The sequence below is a fragment of the Acanthopagrus latus genome, chromosome 24 (assembly GCF_904848185.1).
Source record: "Acanthopagrus latus isolate v.2019 chromosome 24, fAcaLat1.1, whole genome shotgun sequence".
In the NCBI taxonomy this organism is placed as follows: domain Eukaryota; kingdom Metazoa; phylum Chordata; class Actinopteri; order Spariformes; family Sparidae; genus Acanthopagrus; species Acanthopagrus latus.
Window position 1 is genome coordinate 781,549 of NC_051062.1, and position 24,355 is coordinate 805,903.

Consider the following 24,355-nt stretch of genomic DNA (forward strand, 5'->3'; position numbering starts at 1 on the left):
GAAGCACAGTATCACCTGACAAGGCAACAGCCTCTGCTGGCCCTGTGGAGTGGGTTTCTGTGTTGAAATGAAGTAAATAAATGTTCAAAAGTTTAGTTGATATTGTGCATAAAAACTGTCATCCAGTGACCACATTCCAAACCTGGACCATACTGCATTCCAGCAAGGGGTATACTCCACACAAGGGTCCAGCTATTAGGTTCATATAGGTGCAAGCATTATTTATTTATTCATTTACTGTCAGTGGGACAGTGTAGGTTGCCGTTTGTCTTTTAGGAAAGGGATTTAAATAAAATTTGTTGTTTCAGGGCAGATGTATCTTTACAGCCAGCCATTGTTACCACTGGTTAATAAAAGCCACAGTTACAGCAGCTTATGTTTACAGTCAACAGACAAGAAAACATAGTTGTAAATGCAAACTTATATTTTGTGTTGCAGCATGAGACTGCTGTGGAAGAAGAATGATGAATGAATAAAAATTTGTTCAGCTCACGTGGTCCTTTCATGTTTATTCCAGCACATCCCATTAATTGAGCATTAAAATGTATGATGGGCTTCATCAGCCATAAGGCACAATGCTGTAGGCTCATTACACACTCTGCATGAACAGTGTGGATCACACTGTACAGTCTATGATGATCACAGCAGTATATACACGGCTGCCTTCACACAGCTCACCTATGACTGCTGCTGGGTAGAGACTGTGTGGTAGGTGACGGACAGGAGGGAGGTATCTGTGGCCCCGGGGGTTGCAGTGACGTAGGATGCAGTCACACATGGCGCGGAGACACACCGAACATCGTGAAGTTGCACTGATCTTGTTAAAGCTGATCACAGAGCTGTAGTTAAACCGTAAAGCTCGTGTTTAATAACTATATAAATATCTTCATGGACAGTCAGAATGAATCCACCTCGTCACATCGCGTGCACTTTTACGCCCTTTTTACGCTAGTCTGTATGTTGACATGATCACACACACGCACGCACACACACTCCAAATGACCAAATTAGGAAGTGGACTCATAGAGTTAGTTCTGGCCGGTTCTGAGTTAAATGTGACCCGTGTTAAAGTGCGTGGTGTTGTGTCAGACCGTGTCTGGGTGTCGGTGTGTGTGTGTGTGTGTGTGTATGTGTGGGTGCCTGCTGTCTGAACACGAGTGTGTGAGCTGCCGAGTTTCTGGAGGAAAGAGAAAAGAGGAAGCAGTTCTCCGCCCAAAGTATCTGCCCGGAGGCCACGGAGAACAGAGATAGCAGAGCGAAGAGGACAGGAGCAGGCCGGACGCACAGAACCGAACCACTGCACGGCTAGAACTCAGACAAAGACTCGGAGCAGCTCTCTGAGGGGACCGGCAGAGACTCCGGTGAAACTCCGGGAGAATTTTTGGATTTCAGCAGAGATTGTGAACTTCGCGGCTGCGTGTTGAGACCTCGTCGTGGAGAATGCGCTCCATGTAAGAAGTTTCAGTTTGAAGCGACACGGATCAGATCAGCCCGCTGCTGGCTCTGCTAACAGAACCCTTCACAGGAGGTTCGACTCGAGGACTTTGCTTTGGATCGCCTCTCTTCGGCTCTGGTTAGCTGTAGCTGCGGGTGGACCGGCGGGCCTCTGATCCAGGCCCTGGAAAGTTTTTTCACCAATCCAAGCGTCAATCCAGGATGAGTGGAGACGAAGAAAGATTCAAGCTGGTGGTGGTGGGAGGAGGAGGGGTCGGGAAGAGCGCCCTGACCATCCAGTTCATCCAGGTACCGACTTCACTGAACTCCACGGCAGGGTTATTATAGACACAGCCCGGGTACACTGGAGGGAGACTCAGAGGGCAGAGGACACTGGTGCATGTGTAGTGTAGGCTGTGAATACATTAACATTATGTTCCATTATGACTCAGTAACTTTGACTGTAATTGTCAAGTGACAGTCATCAGCACAGACCCTCAGGTGCTCCACTTCTCATTAGCTGGAGTTTCTAAAGAGATCCATGAGTTATAGATTCTGTGCAGTTCGAGTGCTCAGCCGGTCCAATGGAGGGTGGGGAGGATTTTTCACAACCTAGTACTGATCTTTAGTTCCAAATTACATAACCTTTATGAAAGTATGAGTATTCTATGCATTTAACCTTCTCTGCAGCCTTGGTTTCCATTGTCATTGAGTGCTTACGAAAATCAACTTGAAATGTACTTAAAATAGCAGACAGCCTAAACTGCAACTTGGGTTTAAACTACAGTTCAGAATCACAGCCTGATGTCAGAAAGTGGTGGAAGATCGGCAGCAGCTCAGAACCACTGAGATTGAAATGCACTCTGCCCCACAGGTCAAAATGTTCATCCAACATTGATAAGCACTTCCAATTTCAAAAGCATCACAGAGCTTTGGTTCATATCTGGCTGTAGTTGGCCAATCGCATTGCCTCAATATGACACACATGATAGAACAGCTACAAGCATCAGAGCCATGAGGCAGTGAACACATTCCTAATTCAGTATGGATTCGATGTACACAAGTAACATGCACAGCACAGATGTGACAGATGCATTCAGAGGGGAGAGGCACTGTGACTGATGCAGCATGCATTAGTCCATTTAACAGACTTGCTTCATGTGTGAGCTCTTTTTAACAGTGTTAGATTACTTTTGGTCAAGTTAGCCTAGCTAACCAGCTAACACACTTTCTACGCTCCTAACAGCTACTGCCTCAGAAAGCCTCTGTTGACTCTTTGGTGTGGCAGATGCAGGCTCGTGTAAGCTAACATACATGATACACTGATATATAGATAGGGATTCTGCTAACTAAGCCAAAAATCCAACTGACTGACAAAGCATCCCTGCTGTTGATGGACATATGCAGATTTACAGAGTCCCAGGTGATGCTGTCCCACACCAACATCGAGTTCATGACATTCGTGTGGCTTCAGCACTGAGCTATGGTAACAATTTATTGAGAATTCAGCAGAAAGGAAACATATTAAGTGGAAAGATACAAACAGCCTGGAGAGCCAGTTGAAGTCAGATCCACCCTGCTGTTACCGCCACAGTGAGTCAGCCAGCCTGATGTTAACTAAGCATGTATTTGCCTATTTTCAGTCAGTTGATTGTGTTAACATGATTCAGCCTTTATGCCATTTGACAATACTTTAGTAGATATCCTTAGTTATGTTCAACCACTGGTTACAGGAACTGTTGAATGGATGTACTGTATCTTTTTCAAGCTGCTTTGTATTGGACCATTAGTAACAAATGGCCACCCTCCAAGATAGAGCAAGGTATTTCTTGGGGAAATTGTAAATTAAGTGAGTGTATTGTAGAGACACTGTTGATTGTAGCATAAAACTACAGTAGAAACTGTCATTAACACTGAGTGTGTCCCACAGTCCTACTTTGTGTCAGACTACGACCCCACCATCGAAGACTCCTACACCAAGATCTGTACTGTGGATGGGAAGGAGACCCGGCTGGACAGTAAGGCTCTATCATAATGGACACGAATTCACACTTTACACTGTTTGTCAGAGTGATTGCAGGGTGTGTTAAAGGCCTTGTTTGAAAGAGGGTGTGTTGCACTGTGATGTGATATGACACAGACGGTGCGTTTGCTCTCTGGATGCTTCATTCTCTTGTTAGGACTTGCACTTGGCCAGTGTTGCTGCATGTGTTCCGTCAACCTGCTGTTTCACCACACAGTAGCCTGGTTATGTGAACGGCAGACTGTTCTTCATACCTGTAGCCGTTTACAGCAAGATTGAATGATACAGTTAGGTCAAATTTAAGATTCTTGGATTAGCAGAAGTTGTATGTGGTCATTATCTTTAAAACTGCATAGATCTGATTCATTCTTTTATTGGGAGCCCTTGGGCTATGTAATACTTCATGTATAACAGTGATGTGTACACACAAATTGTAGTTTGTGTGGTGGGCGGTATTAAAGGTGGGAGAGGCATGTCATGGCACTGTCAGAGTTCTCAATGGGAACATGGGTTTCCTCAGCCCCAGTTGGGCTGATCATGTTTCATTACATTTGAGTCAAAAAGCTAAGAATTGCTTTTTTCTGAAAAGTAGGTGCTTATTTTTCAGAACAACAATTCTGAGCTCTGTAAGTTGAATCTAATGATAAAACATGAAAGGCACAAACTGGCCAGATAGCTGTGTTTGGAGCTTAAGACGCTCTTAGAAATATTGAGGATGAACTGATGTGTCCTACCTACTCACAGAGACATTCAGTTAGACTCAACATGAAACGTATTGTAACTAACTTGTATTGTGAATATATTACATGGCTTACAATCAGTCACAAAGGCCAAGTTGTAATCATAATAATAATTAAAAATAGTTACTGACTTAATCTTCAAGTCCTAGTAAGTTTACTGTTACAGTGCCCTGATGAAAATTTGATAACCATATTAGTGTGAGATCAGTAGTGACAGCTTTGTGGCACAGGTCCTATATTTAGAATATAATTACTAACATTTCAAACAGCAAATAACTTCCAGTCCCACCCATAGAGTAGAACTAAAACATCTCATGAAATATCTAAATGAAATCACAAACAATGAGTTATGGGGGTTTGAGCATTTGCTGTCTTGTTATGTAAAAACAATAATCTAATGGTTGCATTGCAGTAACAACTGAAAGATCTAGACTTGTACACTTGCACACCCTTTGATCTGTTCTTTTTCGTGGTGACAGTATCTGGCCCACCTTATCTCAGCTACCTGCCTCTGGGCGTCAGACTAGTGACCTTGAGAAGCACACTTGTGTGCCTTTGTGTATGTTCTATGTGTCAGTCTCCCCAGGTGCAAGATAGCATTGAAAACGCTGTTCGGAATTAGGAAAGTGAAATAAGTTTTAATAAGCACTGACACAATGCTCTGAAGGGAGCTGAGTGAGTAGACCAATGCATTTTAATGAAGAAGTGTGTGGGACTAGTCCCACTGTAGTAGAATGGCTCAGACGCCCATGTGCTGCAGTATAAGTCCTTCTCCAAAAAGATACAAACCAGAGGGTGTATCATGTCTCTGAAGAACTGAGCAGTACATCTCCTTGGTCAGAGTGGAGTCAATTCTGTGCAGGTGTCCAACTCCAGAGGAGGCAAAACTGCCCCAGACTTGAAGATTCCCACCACCACGTTTCACAGAGGGTTTGAAACACAGTGGAATCATTCTCTCTCCTGTTCGTCTCCTTATGTACACCCCTCTGTTACTGCCACAATTCTAATTGGATAGCGCATTGTATTGTATATCAGTCAGGCTCTAATATTCATTACTGATCTTTGTTGTATGGATTTTTAATAAATGCCACCTGTCTAGCATGTAACTCATCCATGAACTCTAATATCAAGATCCAAAAACATTCCTAAGATTATACATAAACATAGTCATCTTTTGTGCCTTAATATTTCTGTGTTAACTTAATTATCCCTTGCATCCCTGGCCATGGCAGGCTGTTTAATCTGTTTTGTGTGTGTGCGTGTGTGTGTCAGTCTTGGATACAGCAGGTCAGGAGGAGTTTGGGGCGATGAGGGAGCAGTACATGCGCTCAGGAGAAGGCTTCTTACTGGTGTTTGCTCTCAACGACCGGGGCAGGTAATGGAAAATGACTGTGCATGTGTGTGTGTCTGTAACTACAGATATGCACTGGCCACTAGCCAAGTGCTGGTAAGTTATGCAAGTGGCTGAAAGATTTGCTTCACTCACCAGCCAAAAAGCAAGCAAGCAAGCAAAAAAAAAAAAAAAGCAGTCTGTTCAGTGGCTGGAAAAAATTGAAACACTGACTTGCAATTTGACTGCTGGGAAAGTACGTTATTTTTGGTTCCTGCAGATGCATGTGTCTAGTTCGATGAGTGCCTCAGAGGTGGACACAGTGCTCTAAATGGTTTGTCAGTGCAATAGTGTAATGGCGTCACTCACAGTGGCCGTCTGTCTTCCTGCTAAAGAGGAAGTGCAGCGAGCTGTCAGTGGTAGTGAGACTGACGTGAAGACTCACTGTCGAGCTGGTATCCATGACATCTAAATAACATCTGAATGCATTCCATTACAGCAAATCCACAGAACAGTTTAATGCACATGTGTTACACACGTTCACCAAAATATATATGGGAAACTACTGTGTCACAAAAATGACAGGTTGTTGGATTATCTGACATTAAAACACATTACATTGTGTCAATGAATGTGTGATGTGTTACTGCAGTACAACAAGGTGACATTGGTCACAGATGTCCTTAGGGACCAATCATACATGACTTTGGATTAGTCTGCTGATAACAATTTACTGAGAGGATTTTAATATAATTACAGAAATCTGTCTCTGTAGAAATGAAGAGGACATTGTAAGAATTTTTTGCAGTGAATTCTTGTAAAGTTGGCAGTAAAAGAACAAGAAATTAACGAAATGTACGAAAGAAAATTCTATTGGAGCCCCTCATGCGTTGCCATACAAAGCAGTGTAGATTTCAGAGTTTTTAAGATGAGTAAAATGACATCCCTTACAGATGCATAGCTTGATTTCTGATATCTGTCCCAAAACATTGTTACTACTTTTTTTTTTTTTAATTTATTTTTTTTTACACATTATTGTAAGATCTCTGTGACCTCTGTTATTCTCATGCATATAGTGCCTTACTTTTGTCTTTGTGTACTTTAAAAATGGATTAATGCAAACTGGTCAAGAAATTGTTATAAATACTCCCAGACTGAAAGAGACCTGTTTGATCACACAGGCACTCATACAATGATACTGGGACCATACAATACACATTACTCTCACTGTTGCCCATTTGCACTGATCAGCTACCTTTAAAAGCATGTTATCTGGAACATTCAAAAGTTTGCTGTGTTAAAAAGGAGATGGGAGGAGCTTGAGCTTGCTATCAGTGGTTGTATCCATATGTTGTGACTTTAGCCGTTATGTCCCTTGCTGTACATCAGTATTCATCTATGCTTGTTGATACTGTGAATGCTTTATTATTTACTTCTGTCCTTTCTGACAGCTACCACGAGGTCCAGAAATTCCACACCCAGATCCTTAGAGTGAAAGACCGAGATGACTTCCCCATGGTGCTGGTTGGAAACAAGGCTGACCTGGAAACGCAAAGAGTGGTTAGTAACCCTCATGTGTCTTTATGGTGTCAGTGAGCTTTCTCATCCTTTCTAGTTCCTGCCTCCCAGAATCGATGCAGACAGATAAACTTAAGAGGAAAACTTGCATATGTACAGCTTTTCAACACTTTCTCAACCACATTCCACCAGTGACCTTCCAATTCCTGGATGACCCGCTCTGCCTCGTAATCTACAGCTGTCCTCAAAGAATCTGATCACTTTTCAGTTTTTCATCTAAGGTCAGAAGATATGAGTAAATGTGTGAACTGGTGGGATTATAAATTCAAAGTGGCATAACTTGATAAGATAATATCAGGCAGACAAGGTGGGCTCATTTAAAGGAGGAGCAGCAAGGGCATGACTCCAAGGGGGAGATAAGTTCAAGGGCTGGAAAAAATCCCTCCAAGTTTGAATGATGCGTCGGACAGTTAAGTCCGTGGGGTGACTTTTCTTTTGGCCTGGCAGTGTACAACATATATGTATGAATGAGGGGTAAGGTGTGGCAGAATTTGCCAGTTGTCTGAGTCAGAGTGGGTGTGTCTTCCTGGAGCTGGTGATCACTGCAGGCCTCTCCACTCTGCAGCTACATTCATGCCTGACATAGTGTCCCGGGTGTGAGGGTGCTTGACCCAAAAACGAGGAAAATATGAGTTGGATTTGCATTTATCACTTGTTGAATGCAAAAGTTCATAAAGACTCTCTGTAACACATCAGAACTGAGATCTAGACTGCCACAAATGATGATGAAAACCTCAAAGTAAATACATATTGGATTAGCATTTCCACCACCATTGTCATGCCATATTGCTGCCTTGGCTCGGCTTCAGCTGAAGGCCAGGGTTTGTAAGTTATATATTTGTCAATTTAAAATCAATGAAAATGTCTAAGTTGTTTTTATTGTAATGTAGAAGCAGATTCTGTCTCCCTTGGATTAGCTCCTGTCTACAGTCTGCTTGGAGGCCCAACTGATGTAGTATACTGTCCTGGGCATATGCTTACATAGCCAGGTTTCTGTGACTCATAGGTCAGCAGATCGCAAAAAGTCATTTTTTGCTCTTCTGAATAGCAGCAGTTCATCCATTTTGTAAGCCAGTGAACTGGTGACAGGAGTGCAGTTCCAACTCATTACTGCTGCAGTTTAACCACTGCAAGCCTCTCCTGCAAATCCCATAGAGTGCTGCTCCTCCAACTAAGGCTATATCAGCATCAATACTTGTCTATTTTAAATCACTTTCGCTATGATTATGCTTAGCATCTACATGTGGCATTTTAGGACCTCTAGAACGGAGACCTTTGGCAAACTCTAGTGGCCTTGATTCTATTTGAAAACTGAAACCATTTTTGGTCTTGAGGATTTGAAACAGAGACTTACGTTCGTATGCTTTTTGATTGGGTCTTATCCATCAAAATGTGTCCATCCCTAATTCAGTCCCACCCAATATAAAATAAACATATTTAAATCTGTCACCAACCTTTACTTACTCATAGATATCACTTAAAAACATCAGATTTTTTCATCAAGATCCGCCATATATTATTCCCTGAAAAAAAAGAAAAAAAAGATTTAAAAAAGAAAACGCTTGTCCTTAAAAAATCCTGGATCTGTTCCTTTGTCTGGCTTCACAGTAAAAGCTAATGGGGTCTTTTCTGGGCAGACCCGTCCTCAATACAAGTTTGGTGGAAATGATTTTAACAGTTTTTGTGTAATTCTGTTCACAAGCCACCATACCAACAAGCAGACATGGCTGAAAACATAACCTCTTCTGGAGAGGTAACAGATTCAAGAAAAATAGTGATTCTGCTGCAAAGCAAATACAATTGCATTCAGGTGCCATTAAAGTGGGGCCCAACTGAAAGAGTTGTATGTATTGGACAGAATGGATGTAAGTTTGTCTATATATATTTAGAAAGACAAACATGGACATTGAAAAAACAAATGCTGTAGTTGCTTGATGTTTATCCAGGAGGATTCTGTAAAGAGCAGTCACAGTTCATTCACTTATCAAAAAATGATCTGTTGCTTCAGTACCAGCCTGGTACATGTTCCATACATTAAGAAGTCAAAATGAAAGAACAGTAAGAGTGAGTAAAGAGACTTAAATGCTAAAATAACCAACTGTAGAAAAGAATCTGCTTCCCATTTTCAAGTGTGTTAATATGGTTGAGATTAGATCTGACTGAGTGCTAAAATGCTGCATAGAGTTTTATTTTAAAATGTAGTTTTAGTCATGCCAGGCAAAGTCAAAATGCCTGTGAATCATTGCAAAAGCAAGTGGTGAAAATATTACAGCAGAGTGCCACACAGCACCATTTTGTCGGTGATTTGATGTTGAAAGGATGAGATAAAAGTGCATTGAGGCTGGGCCTAGATCATTTTTGCTTTGTCTGCAGATATCCAGAGAGGACGCTCAAGCATTCGCCAGAGAGAACAGGATCCACTACATGGAAGCTTCGGCCAAGAATCGCTACAACGTTGATGAAGCCTTCTTGGAGCTGGTGCAAATTATCAGGTACTGACCATAATTATTTTACTTCATTCTAGTTTTCCAGTGGTTTAGTCTAAATCCAGGTCCTGGTTCTAAAGTTTTCCAGTGTGCTTCACAATTTTTGTGAAGCACAATTTTTTTTTTATTCTCTTTGTCCCCATTGATCATTGGGTTTACCAAAGTTGTCTTAGGTAACAGAGAATCACTTCAAAAATGCCATCAAATACTGCAGGGCTCGAGGCTCACTATGTCCTGGGTGTGAAGATAATGTGTTTGAGACAAACCATTGCTTAGATAATGACAGAGTGTCTTCTCATGTTCATACTGCATTTACAATCACTGGCTGGCTACTCAGTGTGACACCAGACTATCTATGCCCTCAGTCTCATCCTGTCCTGCAGTGTGTTGGCTAAGGGAGCTAACTGCTAACACACAGCAGGACTGAGACCTTCTGGTCAGAAAAATATGAAGCATTAAACAATGAACTGCAGTTTAATGTGATTACACAAGTTTACATTAAATAAATGTGGCCAGTCCAGCATAGTAATGCCATGGTCAGCAAATATAAGTGTCAACATCAATATCAGCCTCTCCATACAGTATAGTAATATAAATGAATAAAATTATGAAAAATGAACTTTTGCACCTGTAGATGATCTCTTGCAAGTATACTGCAATATACCATTAATACATTCTTTGGTAATAGCATGCTCTGTTATACTTTTGGTTTATTTCATTTCCAATAAGGACACTTTGAAGTCAGTTATCAACATACTTAATTACTTTGCACAACAGTCTGAATGACTTGTGGGGCTATTTCCCAATGCTGCATGTAAAAAAACAAAGGAAAAAACACCTTGTATTAATCCCCGAAGTGGCATAATTATGTAGTTCAGCATGGGCCCAGGCCCTCTGGTGGGTTGTGAAGGTACTGCAGGTGGGACTGCAAGTGGTCATCCAATAAGCAATTTTCAATTTTGTAATTATATTTGAAATGACCAAAAAATATTTATTAATAAACATTTACATTTTCAAATGTAGGCTTATCATAATTGATAATAAAGAGATTTAAATGACATGTTTGTAATAATTTGTCTAACCTTCTGGTGTTGTGTTGGTTGAAGTCCATTTCTCATCGATATGTGTGTCATCTACCGACCTTGACCGTCCGTTGTCGGTGTATTTATTTCTGCTTTCAAATGTTCGGGCGCCATGGGCAGGTAGCTAGGCTACTTACATGTTTAAGGTGGTATATCATGTTTGTCGTGGAGGAGTGATAGGCAAAGTTTTTCTTGCAAAGTTTGCATTTTACCTTTTTGGGGTCATCCTTCTTCTTTTCAAAATGATCCCATGTTTTAAACGTCTTTCCCGACATGGTTGGCTATTAATTGTTAACTGTCTAACTGCAGTGTGGAAGGGACCAGCCTTGTTAAAAAAAATACATTGACAGTGAGTGAGTGTCATGACTTCCTGTATGTGACCCTTCAAATTAAAAGCCCTCCAGCCTTTTATACACAGGCCAGCCACTTAATTTTGACAAGACACGGCTCCAAATGTTTTTTTTTTTTTTTTTTCCCCCCTGCGACCAATGGTCGGCTAATGAGTTTTTGGTCACCAGTGCTTGGTTGACTATTTGGGGGCAGCCCTAGTAAAGTCACTGTTAGTTCTGGTAGGAACAATTCCAATTTTTTGAATAATAAGGAGGTGAATGGTTTATAATCAATATTTGAAACACTTACCGGATGATAGTTCCCACATTCTAATTTGAGTCATACACGCCACAGTGCTATGTTGTAAGGTGTCTGTGTCAGGCCTTGACAGAAAAAGAGGACTCAGATGCAGAATGGCAGAAGTAATGACAGGCTTTATTTCCTGAATTGTCACTCCTCAGATAGAATGACAAATCAAATGCTATGAAACTCTATGGGAAGGACAGACAAGATGAACAATACAAATAACACAGAAGAAGACAAAAAGCACTCCCGAAGGAGGAAGGACTACACTATTCTTAATTCTGGTTCTATGAAAATTAAACAAACAAAAAACACTCCGAAGAGGAACGCACACAGGCTATGAAAATTAACTACTCTATGTATATACAAAATTACAACTTAAAGCGCTCCACAAGGAGGAAAACAAAGGCTGTGAAAAATGCTAAACTGAAAATCAAAATCCTTAACCAAAAATATTATGAAATCAAAATCACTCTTCTCAAGAGGATACAAAACAGTAAATAAAACTTGACAATATTTAACTCTTGGGAATACAAGGCTGTGAACAGGGCTGGATGTACACGACAAGACAATGAAATACTCTGGCAACGCAGACAGGGGAAGACAAAGGCTTTATACACATGGGGGAGGGGAACACAGGTGAAAACAATCAAGGATTAGGGATGACTTCAGACTGGGGACACAAGAGGAAGGGCAAGTGACCTGAAACGAGAGGAGAGTTACCTTTCAAAATAAAACATGAATTTCACAAGACAAAAAAAACCAAAGACAAGGACATCCCTCACCGCGATGTGACAGTCTGCTCATGTTGCATAACTTTTGAGGTGAGATTTGGAGCATGTTAAGATGCTTAAAACACAGTGTAAAGTTCTGACCCCATGCTGTTAGCTGTCAATGCTAACTCTCCGTTCACGGAGCACTGTAATGGTTGGACCAAATGTGTTCGCGTCTTCGGTACTGGCAAGTCAAGGGTAGCTTGAGCAATGAAGCTACATGTTTAAATCGACCGAAGTTCTCCTTTAAGAATGATGGAGATAATTTCGTCTCACCAGGAGGGGGATCTTTTTCTGCTCCAGCACCAGGTTAAACGTTTTCAATAGGCTTGGACTAATTTGTCCTCCTAACTTTAAACCATTCTGAGGTGAAACCATCTGTCCCTGGAGATTTCCCCTCCTGAAGACTCCCAATTGCTGGTTGCAACTCTGCTATTGTTATTTTAGATATTAATTTATCATTTTGATTGTTTGCGACCTTTGAATCCTGTAGAGTTTCTAAATATTCTTTTTGGAGTTTCTTCTTTTTTGTCTTCCAAGTTTTTTAATTTTTGTCTAGTGTTATGTGTATAAGAGGAAATCTCTATTATTTTACCTCTAATCACAGCCTTCAGTACATTCCAGAGCACAGATGGTGTCACTTCTTCATTATCATTCTTTTCCAAGTGCGATTTAATTTCAATTTTCAGTTTTTCCTTGGTAGCTGGATTATTTGAAATGTATGAATTCAACCTCCAGAGAGCAGTCTTCAACACTCAATGACATACACCTTAACATAAATAGTTAATATGACCTCCTGTGTAAGGGTCCGTCAGCCTGACCCTTCACAGGCATTGTGAATTTGTGCATGTTTAGCAGTTTGTCAGGTTCACTACTGTTGAATTTCTTGCACATGGCACAACATCTGCCCTTATAAGGTGTTTACAGGATGTTACTTGACTACCTGAGAAAAAAACCTCCGTTTCAGCTTTTAGTGTCAAACGTACTGTATGACTCCAGCTTCTCCAGAATGTCCTCCTCCTGCCTAAGCTGAGATTCAGACCGAAAAAAGCCCAGAGTCATTTAAAGTCCTGTGAGAAAATGATGTATGATCCAAAAAATCCAGCAGGCATAACAGATTATGTGTTGTTGCACAGAGTTGTAATACTCAAAATAGAATGGTCTTTTTTGGGGAATGGAAGTCCAAATACAGCCTAATGGTTTGATTGCACTCAGCATGGCTGCGATGTGTTCCAGCAGCGACACATCTGCTCAAGCTGACCACAGCCACTCTATTTTTGACAGAAGCCACATCAAGCTGCTCAGAGCAGATAGAAGTCAGACACAGGAAATGCATCAAGCATCCTGTCAAATTTGAACATATAAAGCCTAGTGCAGACTGCAGATCATATATCACATAAAAAAGCCATTTACTATGTAGCCAAAAATTGATGTCATGTACATTATGTCATGTTCATTGTATGGGAAGGGCTAGTAGAGGTTTTATCACACTACCAGGTTTTCAGTTTCAAACTTCTTTTAAACATATTGAATATTTGAGACAATAATAGTGAATGAAATAGCACTATAAAACATTACAATTATTAATTTTTTCTTCCTGTGTCTACTCTTCTTCATCCACAGAAAGTTTCAGGAGATGGAGAGTCCTCCTCTTCCAGCTCATCACACAGGAAAGAAAAAGAGTGGCGGCTGTCCCTGTGTCCTCCTCTAAGTATCGTTACTGTGGACACCAAAGCCACATCACTCTATGCATGTCCAAAAAGGAGTGTGTGTGTGTGTGTGTGTGTGTGTGTGTGTGTGTGTGTGTGTGTGTGTGTGTGTGTGTGTGTGTGTGTGTGTGTGTGTGTGTGTGTGTGTGTGTGTGTGTGTGTGTGTGTGTGTGCGCGCGTGTGTGTCAGAGAGAAAGAGAGAGAGAGAGGATGGATAAGGTTAGTTGTTTTCTGTCCAAATGGTTTCATGTGCACTTTTTATTAAAGGCAACTTCTAAATCATTGAAACACCAGGGACACACCGGAGGGGAGGAGGCACATTAGGTCACTATTCATGTGTGCAGTACTCCAGCTGTTCACACCAGAGGCACTGCAGTTCTGCTCCTCTGCGATTTTCTAATCACAGATAGAGCTGATCTTTATGATCATGTCATGAATTTATAATTCAATTCAACAATTCAAAACAATTGGTTAACATTGCCGCTGAAATTAAGTCTGCAGGTGCTTCCGCCCCCTGTGTGTCCCTAACATAATGTTTTATTTTAACGAGAGGATCTAAAGGGAAAGTTAACAGTTAATTTGGTGGCGAAACAGTTAGTACTTGGGCCACTGTAAATGATGCAGTTCTTATACAACGTTAGTGTTCACAAATGGAAATATTGTCACACCATCCAGGGTTGTTAGTAAAAATGACCATGCTGTTAGGAAGGATGCTGTGTCCTGCAGGTGAGGGCAGTGGTACCACCTCCACTCAGCTGACTGTGTTCTCACATTAAATATTCATTTTGAATATTGTCTTTTGTGTTCTTGTGACACAAAAGTGTGACTCCTCCAAAATGTGCATTTCACATTTCAAGTTGCTCATGATATATGCATGTGCCTTCCTGCAGATGGTCTGCACTCGTCACTGGCAGGGAGGGCAGGAGGGTAAGGTCTTGACTGAGTTGGTTCGTGATGTCCTGTGCTAACAAGATTGTGTTGTGTGCAGTTACCTCATTGGTTATCTGGATATAATTATTCTAAATGCATGTACGTTGGTCTGATTTGTAATAGATAACATGTTCAAGAAAAAAGGAAAGAGCGGAAACTCAGCAACAGTTCCATGCTGTCGTTATGCTTCTAGCTGCTGTATTTGTCTTTTGTTGCCACCTCCCCATCTTTCCACTTTTATTGCCATTGTAAGTGTGAATATTGAAAATATCCATAATACCAAATGGCAATTCAGGGGCCTGATCAGATTGCAGATTGTCCAGATGCAGACTTCAGTATGGAAAGGCCTTTGCTACAAAGTAAATGTTATGGTTAGTCGAGGTCATTTAAGGTTTAATCCAGGATTAAAACTGTGGTTAATTTCTTACTGGGGTACATCGTCATAGCAACAGATGCTACACTCCTAACCTGCTCTTTTTAGCGATAGTAGACTAACACACACAAAAGCACTGCCTATTGATCAAACAAAATACTTTGGTAAATGGTGTTATGATAGCTATTGTTAGGGTTAGTGAAGCCAGATAATGAAAACATATTGTGAGTTTGTTGAACTTGCTTCGCAGTGCAGGCCTCTGGTTCCTTTGCCATTCACAGTCGATAGCTGAATGATGAAGAGTCTAAATCAGTATTTGATTAATGTACGGATCAATAAACTTCTACCTGGTAGTGCAGTTTTCTTGATAGCAGAATTTTCTGTTTGCACATTTCAGAGTTGACCATGTGTTGCCACAAATAATTTCTTGATGTTTATTGTTTAAACGATAAGTGTGCTGCATTCTGGTACTGGTAATGTCTTTTTTTTATATTTTGTATATTTTACATCTACATCATCAGTGTCTAAAAAAATAGTTAAAAGTATATTATGTTTTTCACAGAAATGAATAATAGTGACCACAAAGACCACAGAGACAGTTGGACTGAACTGGTAGCAGATGAAGTTCTATTGTTAACAAAGTGTCCAAACACAAGCCCATCTCATCGTCTTCATTAGTGGATGGAGGGAGATGGTTCAGTTGTTATTATGCGACTTAAGCGTGGAACGTTAGTTACCTAATGGCAAGTGGTCTTATGTGTATGGGGGGACATGGTAATCCCTGTCTCTGTTCTCTTAGCCTCTGGTGTCAGACTTGAATGATCTCCAGTCAGATCCACAAATTTCTTATCACTTTCTGTAACTTTGCAAGACAGGCGGTTTTCCGACAAATGGGAACTGTTGGGCCCTGGTCGAGCTATGTGCCATGAGTTCAGCCTGTGTGTCCCCTGTGTTCTGATGTGAGTTCTTCCATTAACAGTGTGCTAATCAGAAACCACAGTTGTGTGTCAAAGTCACATCTTCCAGCACCTTCTTCACTGTTCTTTTATTTACAAGGAAAATAATAACTCAAGATGATGGACACTAAGAAAATTCCTTGAAATTGAAAAAAAAAAAAAAAAAATCTATGAACTTTCCCAAATATGGAGTTTTGTACCTCCATTTAGAAATGCTTTGGGCACTTTGGTTTCACTTTGCTTTCCTTTTAATAAGAATTCATATTTATATCTACTTTATATCATGCAATATTCATCATCATTTTAGATTGAAATGAAAATAAAATCACTTTTATACATCATTAAAACATTTACCCAAACATGTCTTTCTTTTGTGTTCTTAATGGCTCTTCAAATTATCACTGTTTGATTTGTTTTGACAATATCTATACAGTACAAGGAGATGCTCAGTCCCCGATGCTGTCATCTGCCACCTCCTCTACATGGATACATCAAGCTGTATGCTAGGAGTGAAGTTTATCTGCTCACTGATTCACATCACCAAGAGCTACAGCAAGGAAATCCGAATGTAATTTGGACTATATAAGCGTGGTTGGATGGTATCAAAAAGAGGGAAGATGATGCGAACTGAAGGGGCTGAACTACCAGAAGGCAACGTAGCAGAGAAATCAAAACCATGTTTCTTCCCTTTTTAATTTTATTGCTTGTTTTTGCTATTGTTCCTCTTATTGTAATATGTTTCTGTTTTTGTAATATTATGTCGCTGCTGTGACAAATTTCCCCGTCTGCGGGACAAAGGATTTCTGATTCTGATTCTGATCTATGTAGAGGAAATGGCAGATGTCGGTGTCGGAGACTGAGCATATACATACATACATATAGCTTTTGTACATTTTCATGTGAGACCGGTTTGGCTATTGTACTTGGGCCAGTTATTGCCTGCTGGATTTGGGCCATTATTTGGCCAGACCATTTTGGCTACCATGGAAGGAATGTAAACTTGAACGTGAAAATGTCATTTCACATGAGCCTTTTTTTGGATAAAAATGAAAATGCAATAACCAAATTTTACATTTCCATTTATACATTCTTGTGTGGGTCGTTCTATGGCATCTGAAATAGAAAAACTTCATGACGTGTCATTATCGAAGACTTAACCTGCTCTAAAGTAGACAATATTCAAATGTGAAACAGCGCAAACCTTTTCTACCCCAACACTTGCCCCCAATGAGAATGAAAATGCGATTTTCCAGCATTTATTTTCACAATAAAAGTACATTTTATCCCCAAAGACTTCATTGTAAACACAGTTTAGACAAGTGCCCAATAACAACAAGGTTCATTAGTATATTTTAATTCTCTAATTGTAATACAAAAACAGCAACTTTCATCTATGCTGTGTGCCAACTTAATTTACTCTGACCCAGTGACACATACACTGACAGATCTGAAAAAATATTTCAAATGTACCCTTTATGATGACACTGACATTGACATTGATTATTCAAATAGACCTTGTAATTGCAGAGATTGCACTCTGTTAATTATCCAACAGACGCAAAATAGAGGCTAGTTCTTAACAGGTTTAAGAAATAAACATGAATGTTAAAATAAAGCAGTGGTGTGATCAGTAAAATACTGAACAAAATATAATAATTAATGCAAGCATAAAGTAATTGCACAGTTTTTATTAACTGTTGTGCAACACAGACAGGTGGCACATGACAAGTGATGACAGACTGATACGAGCCAGTCACGCTACTAATCCGTCTGTGGTCTTCTCTGTGTTTACGCTTTGTTTTCAACTAATCTGTTCTTGTCACGTTTGTTAAAAAACATTTTTCGCAATACACCTTTTGTAATGTGGCTCTCTCAGATTGCCACACCCAGTCTGATCTTTAAAAGGTAGGAGTCAGGACTGAAGATTCACGGGACAGCTGCTACTTAAGTTCTACAACACAACACGAGCTGGTCTTACTGCGAGGACAGTCAACATGAAGTTTGGTTCGACCGTCGTTTTCCTTCTTCTGGTCACTGGAACAGTGACAGTAAAAGGTAAGATGACTGGTGGACAACAGACTTTATCATCAAATGCTAACTGTTATGATCATTGCATGGTTATTGTATCAATGTACCTTTTTAAGGTGATGTCTAGCAGACTTCTCAAATCAGCTGATAGGTACTCGACAACATGGGGTGAACATTTTAAATTTTAAAGTAAGCAAATCTTCCCTTTAAAGTCTAGTCTAGTTTAGTTGTGATTCTGAAGCAGTTGAATGCTTGTTTACAGGAAGAGCTGCCCAGTTGTCAGTGAATGGTAGGCGTGTAAACCCAGAGGAAAATTTCACTGCTCAAAGCTTGAGAGTTCTCATTCCAGTCTCATTGTAGTTTTTTTTGGTCTCAAACATTTCTCATTTGTTTCTCCTAAAATTCCTTAGGAGCAACAGGTGAGACTTGAGACTTTACCACTTAAATCTTGCTCCTTTCCAGCACTGGATAGACATTCTGAAACTTCACTGAGAGCTTGATGAGATCTCCTTTGAAACTTACAGGGAGCCCAATTTGAGATTTTCTGCACCTGTTTCTCAGGAGAAACAATTGAGAAACAGGATAAATCAGCCACAGCCTCACTTCGGTCTCACATAGATCTCATAGTTGTCTAGGAGAAATGGATGACACACTACTGAGATCTCTTTTCCAATTTTCGTTTCCTCTGGGAACTCTCAGAGCTTCTTGTGCTTATAGGTACAAAAGTTCAATCTCAAGGTGATCTATTTAGCTGTTGTTGAGGAGGTTTTAACCATTCCACATGAGAACAAGATTAGATAGGAACAAGAGGAGATGATCGAATCAGATGAAAATAATTCCATTTTTGTTCCAACATGAGGCTTGAGGGTTTGTTTATTACGCTATTTCTTTATTGTTATGAAAAAAACAATCCATCAATACTTTTTTTTTTTTTTTTTTAAATCTCTGGCTCGCAGCCACAAGCCTGTTAGTTCTCTCTTAATATGCTAAACTATAAAAACAGCTCAAACAGCACAGAACACAGTTTATATCATTCATGATTTTCAACAGTTGCAGCTAATGACAACCTGATGTTTAATGGTATTCCTTGTCTTCCTCTTGCAGGATCTGATGCCCTAGATGACCATGGTGAGTGATACTAATATTGCTGTTCAAATCCTTAGACAGAAGTCAATTGTAATGATGGTAAAGTATCAGTTAGGTGTTGATATGAAAACCCCTCAGTCAGACCAAAGAGGCGACCAAAGACATACAAGCCCTAATCAGAATCAGAATTCCATAATGTGTTCCGCAAATGGGGAAATTCACAGCAGCCAAAGGGCAGTTATATACGAAACAATAATAATAGTAAAAACCAATATAAGAGGGCATCCCAGGATGGAGCTGGCCTTCCTTATAAGTTTATCAAGTCTCTTCCTACCTACTGCCGAGATGCTGACTACTCCATGGAAAATGGCTGATGCCACCACAGAGTCATAGAAAGAAGTCAGGAGTGCCCCCTGCACTCCTGAGCTTTCTCAGCAGATGGAGTCTACTCTGACCTAACAACACCAACCTGTGATGTGACTGATCAAAACAGCACCTTTCAATAGGGGCAAACACACTCAACATTTGATTTATAGATACCAGTAATGTTTAGCTTCATGTTAGCAGAGAAACACAGCTTGAGATGGGACACTACATTTATTTATATCCAAACTACAGTTAACATCTTTATAGGGCTTTATAGGGCGTGGACTGTGAGTACTTGAGTCATTATTTAAGGCAGAGGTGTTTAATTTTTATTTCTTCTTTAAATGTTGGGACATTGGGGGTGAAAAAAACTCAACACAAAATTTGAACTGGCTCCTAGTACCACGCTGGATCCAGCCCCAGCTTTTCTGTGTCAGTCAGTTTGTGTGCTTACGATAAAGCATACATTTATTAAAGGTCCCTTAGCCACTAAATAACTCAATAAATCAAATAATACACTATTAAATGCACCAAGAATTAAGTAAGTAAAGTTGTGCATCGATTTATGATTTAAAATATTTGACGTTTGTGTAGTTTTTACTCAATTTTAAATGACATTTTACATGTTTTATTGTTTTTAATTTATCCATTTCAAAGTTGATTTGTTTATGCATTTATTCCGGTATTCCTTTCCTTTTGCAAAGTAATACATAAACAAATAAAATGAATACATTGATAAATAAAATGGAAAAGAAATGAAAAAATGTAGGAATCAATAAACAGGTATTATTTTCAGTGTATTTAATAGCTAAATTACCAATTATTGAGCCCTTTTTATTTATTTTGTCAGTTTCAGTCCTCCTTACTTGCAGAAATGGCGTCCTAGCCTTTTCTTTTCTGATTAACTGATGACACACTCGTAAACATTGAAATGGAGTCTTTGGCTCTGCAGCCTTCTTGTCTGTAACGCTGAAGCCAAAGTGGATTTCTTTCTGTTATTCCACCCACTGATGCTCTTCTTGGTGATGTTTCTGTAATCACAGATCCAATTAAAGAAGAAGCTGTTGACCGACTTAAGCGTGGTGAGTATGAAGGTTCATTGGATGCATCTTCTGAATTGTAACAAATTAGCTGTATGTGAGTTTCACAGCGAATGTTGAGGCAATTTCTTGTCCCACACGGAAAAACACACGGGAAGCATTCAGACACATCAAGGCTTCTTGCTAGTTGAATGAATAATGTCTTTGACTACTGGCTGCAAAACATTTTATAATGACTGTGTTTGTGTAATAGTCAAATGTGTTTGAATTGGATACACACCATTATTTTCCAACAACAGTTAAAGATCCCTCTGTCTCCTCCAGCTTAGTGGTTTAAACTCAACTCTTGAGTTTCACATCAGGGAACTTAATGCTGTGTGTTGTAACTGAAGACGGGAGTGGTTCTTAAGATGGCTTAACATTGTTTTGAAATATTTGTATATTTCTCAAACAGGCTTTTTGGATACTTTTCGCAACAAAGGTAAGTAGCCTCAGGAGACATTGACATTTGCAATATTCATGACTGTTCATCCTGGATAGCTTTAGTGATTTATTGGATAATGATACCAATTACAATAAGATAGGTTGAAATAATTAATGAAGTGAGCTGAAATTCCACAAAAGTTCTCACTGCTACAAAGTTCAGTTTAAGATAATATAAAACCTACGCTAGGTGAATAACAATACATGTACTTAGCAAAGTCCAACCATCTGATTAAGGGATGTTATAGTGAATAAGCTATTAATGTGATGTTTTGTAAAGGCCTTCTTTTTATTCTGTCTATTTATTTATATTTCTTTCTTCTTTCCTGTTCTGTGTTGTTAGATGGCTCTAAGGGGTTCAATCTGGAAGATGCGCTTGCAGGTTAATCTCATTCATTGATGCTGTTTGGAATGACTCTGAAAGTGAAGGCTTGACTGATCTGGACTTTATACAGCTCATCTTAATAATCCATGCCAGTGTTGAATTTAAAACAAAGCTTTATTAACCTATATTGATATTTTGCACTAGTGTGCAGCAGAAAACACTGTAAACATAACAGTGACATACATATACCTGATCAGTTTTTTTCACCTTTGATTTGAATCTGAATAATCTAGATGTTGTAGTACCATTTTGTCTACAAAATAATTTTACTTTATTCATTTTAGGAGAAATATGCAACTGTAACTGCAATCAGGCATACTATAAAGTTTCTGAGGTGCACAGTATATCAATTAAAGATATAATATGGAACATACCTGCATTAAAATGTCTCAGAACAGCTGGACCATGGTTATATATTGTGTTTAGTTGTTCACTTATATTACAAAGTGCATACATTTTACTGGAGGTAGCGGTGTGCATAGCTCTGACAGGCCTGAGTGATATTATTGTGCAATAACTTCTTTGTGAGAGTCAGAGAATGAGGAAGGATTTCAACCAGTGATACTAAAGGTAACATGAATAAAACTTTAACATACCATGTCCATGAAAATTTGTGCCCGAGTCCCATCAGAGACATTTTAATCAGCAGAGTTAGTCGTTTCAGCTCCTTCTCTGTGTTGAATTGTCATAAACTACTAAATTACTTAACTGTACATAAGAACTTGTTTTTAAATCCTAAAAGTCTGATGTGACTCTGGCTGTTTATTCCTCCAGAGGGTCTGGATTTGCACCCGATCCTCTCCTCCAGACTGGCTCTGGCTCATTCACTCTGACATATTTTTCAACCTTATTTCCTGAATAGTGTAATAATAATTACTCCGTTCATCGATCATCTGTCAATCACTGTGTGTATCTGGATGCAGATTGAAATTCTTTACTGATAAAACCATAAATCCAGATGATGATAGATGATGATACATGATCATTGGCAGAGGTATGTGCTCTTTAAGTGACCCAGGTGACATATTGTGTTCAATATTGTTCCCACAGAAAAACCCACTGATAGCCCCACTGGAGGAGGTGAGTCCTCAAACCTCACTTCAAAGATGTTTCTGTGTCCGATTTGAAATGACCCTACTACAGTTTGACTGTGACAGTATTGTCATCTTTTCTATGTCTGAATGAATGTAACTCTGCCTCAGCTTGCTCGAAAGATCTGGACCAAAAGCTGAACAGAGTCATTGACAATCAAGAGAAGCTGCTGAAACTGCTGGAGCAGCAGCGCCCTCACAGCTCATCTCGCTTTTGGCCCACACGCTGAGTGTGGACATACAGGAAGACACCTGTGAGTATAAAAACAATTTTCCACGTGTTTTTTGTCTCATTTTGAACAGATAAACCAGAATAATGATTTTCACAGATCACTCCATCATAGAAGCAGATTTCCTTTCATCCATACTCTCTGCTCACTTTTACTGACTGAACCTTTCTTTTGTTTTAGACCTGCAGAGGACGTGTCAGATGATGACACCTTCCTTAATATGCCTGGACGTCTTATTCCCTTTTTTTTTTTTTTCCCCTGCTCAATAAACATTTATGAAAATTGAATTTATATACTCATCATAAATTCGTTTTGTTTAACCTAATGTACTGTAATTAAAATGCATGAATTGTGATCTATAAGGAAACACACATGGAATTCACTCAGAAACAGATGGCAGGGTGATGATGACTGGTGGGGGTTCTCTGTTTGAAGATTCTTTACTAAACTTCAATAAATCAATAAATATGATCATTAACTGTAAACATTTGTGTACAATCATGTGCATTGAAATGATTAGTAAACCATTTTATTTGATTTGAACAAAGGCGGTTACAAACTGAGGGAATGAGTCCCCCTGGTGGGGTGCAGAGTGATTGCAGGAGGGAACACACTTACTGGGACAACATTTGAACCTAAAGCTGAGCAGAACATTAACCTTACAAGCACATATAACATTGCTAATGCATGGAATCACAAGTATAGGGGAATGTTTGCAAAAATAATCAACATTCAGGTTTGCAAATTTTTTTCGTAAAACAAATTAACATCTAATGCAACAGGGCTGACTTAGAAAATCTCGTGATGCTAGTCAAGTCCCAAATATGAAGAAACATATTGTTTGGCGACAGTATGGAAGGAGAGCATTGTGTCTTTTGTGGCAAATTTTAGCTTAGCCAAGCTTTAGCATTTTGTATTGGCACAACAGAACCCTAGAGGAAAGAAGTTTTAATTTGAATGAAAGCCTCTTGATGTAGTTTTCTGTACGAGGCTTTTTCAAGTGACACAGAAAGAAATCCTGGCAACAATAACTATGGTTTCATTTCATTAAAGGCCTGAACATATGACTTAGTGATATGATGTGTTCTTGGTGACAGGACCTCCTCTCAGGTCTGTGTGGATGGACTCTGCACAGACTGATACATTCCCTGAGGCAGCTCTATCAGCTCTGTTGCACAAACTGTCCCAGCAGCTCCCAACAGTGTCGATATCTACATGATACCAAGTATGCAGTCCCAGTAACTGGCACAAGGTCAAAGTGCTCATGATGCTCAAGTTAAAATACATAAGTGAATTAAAATGCCACTAAATGCACCAAAAAAATAATATAAAAAATAACTAAATGTTAATTGATTTATAAAATGTGACATGAATTGATATTTTACTTCCAATTCGTTGAATCTTTTTCAATGTTGTGCTCTGTGTTTGTTCATTTCCCTTTAAATAAATTAATAAGTGAATAAATAAATGTATTTAAAAATGAATAAATAAATATATCATGGTAAAACAAAGGGATGGATACTGTAAAAAATATAGGAGCAAATAAAATGGAAAAAAATCAATTCATGTCTAATTTTATAAATGCATTGCTGCCTAATA

The 24,355-nt window shown here is 39.4% G+C and overlaps 1 protein-coding gene across 2 annotated transcripts; it reads left to right on the forward strand.

Moving 5' to 3' along the window:
* The first annotated feature begins 779 nt into the window (after positions 1-779).
* On the forward strand, positions 780-16,388 carry rras (RAS related). 2 transcript variants are annotated; one of them, XM_037091392.1, is made up of 7 exons: positions 780-1,743; positions 3,365-3,452; positions 5,470-5,572; positions 6,979-7,087; positions 9,479-9,597; positions 13,703-13,874; positions 13,963-16,388. In XM_037091392.1, the coding sequence occupies exons 1-6, from the start codon at positions 1,657-1,659 to the stop codon at positions 13,788-13,790; spliced, it is 594 nt and encodes a 197-aa protein (XP_036947287.1). In that variant the 5' UTR covers positions 780-1,656; the 3' UTR covers positions 13,791-13,874; positions 13,963-16,388. The 2 variants fall into 2 exon arrangements, with proteins under 2 accessions (XP_036947287.1, XP_036947286.1); XM_037091391.1 differs by having other exon boundaries at positions 781-1,743; positions 13,703-13,898.
* Positions 16,389-24,355: the final 7,967 nt, after the last annotated feature.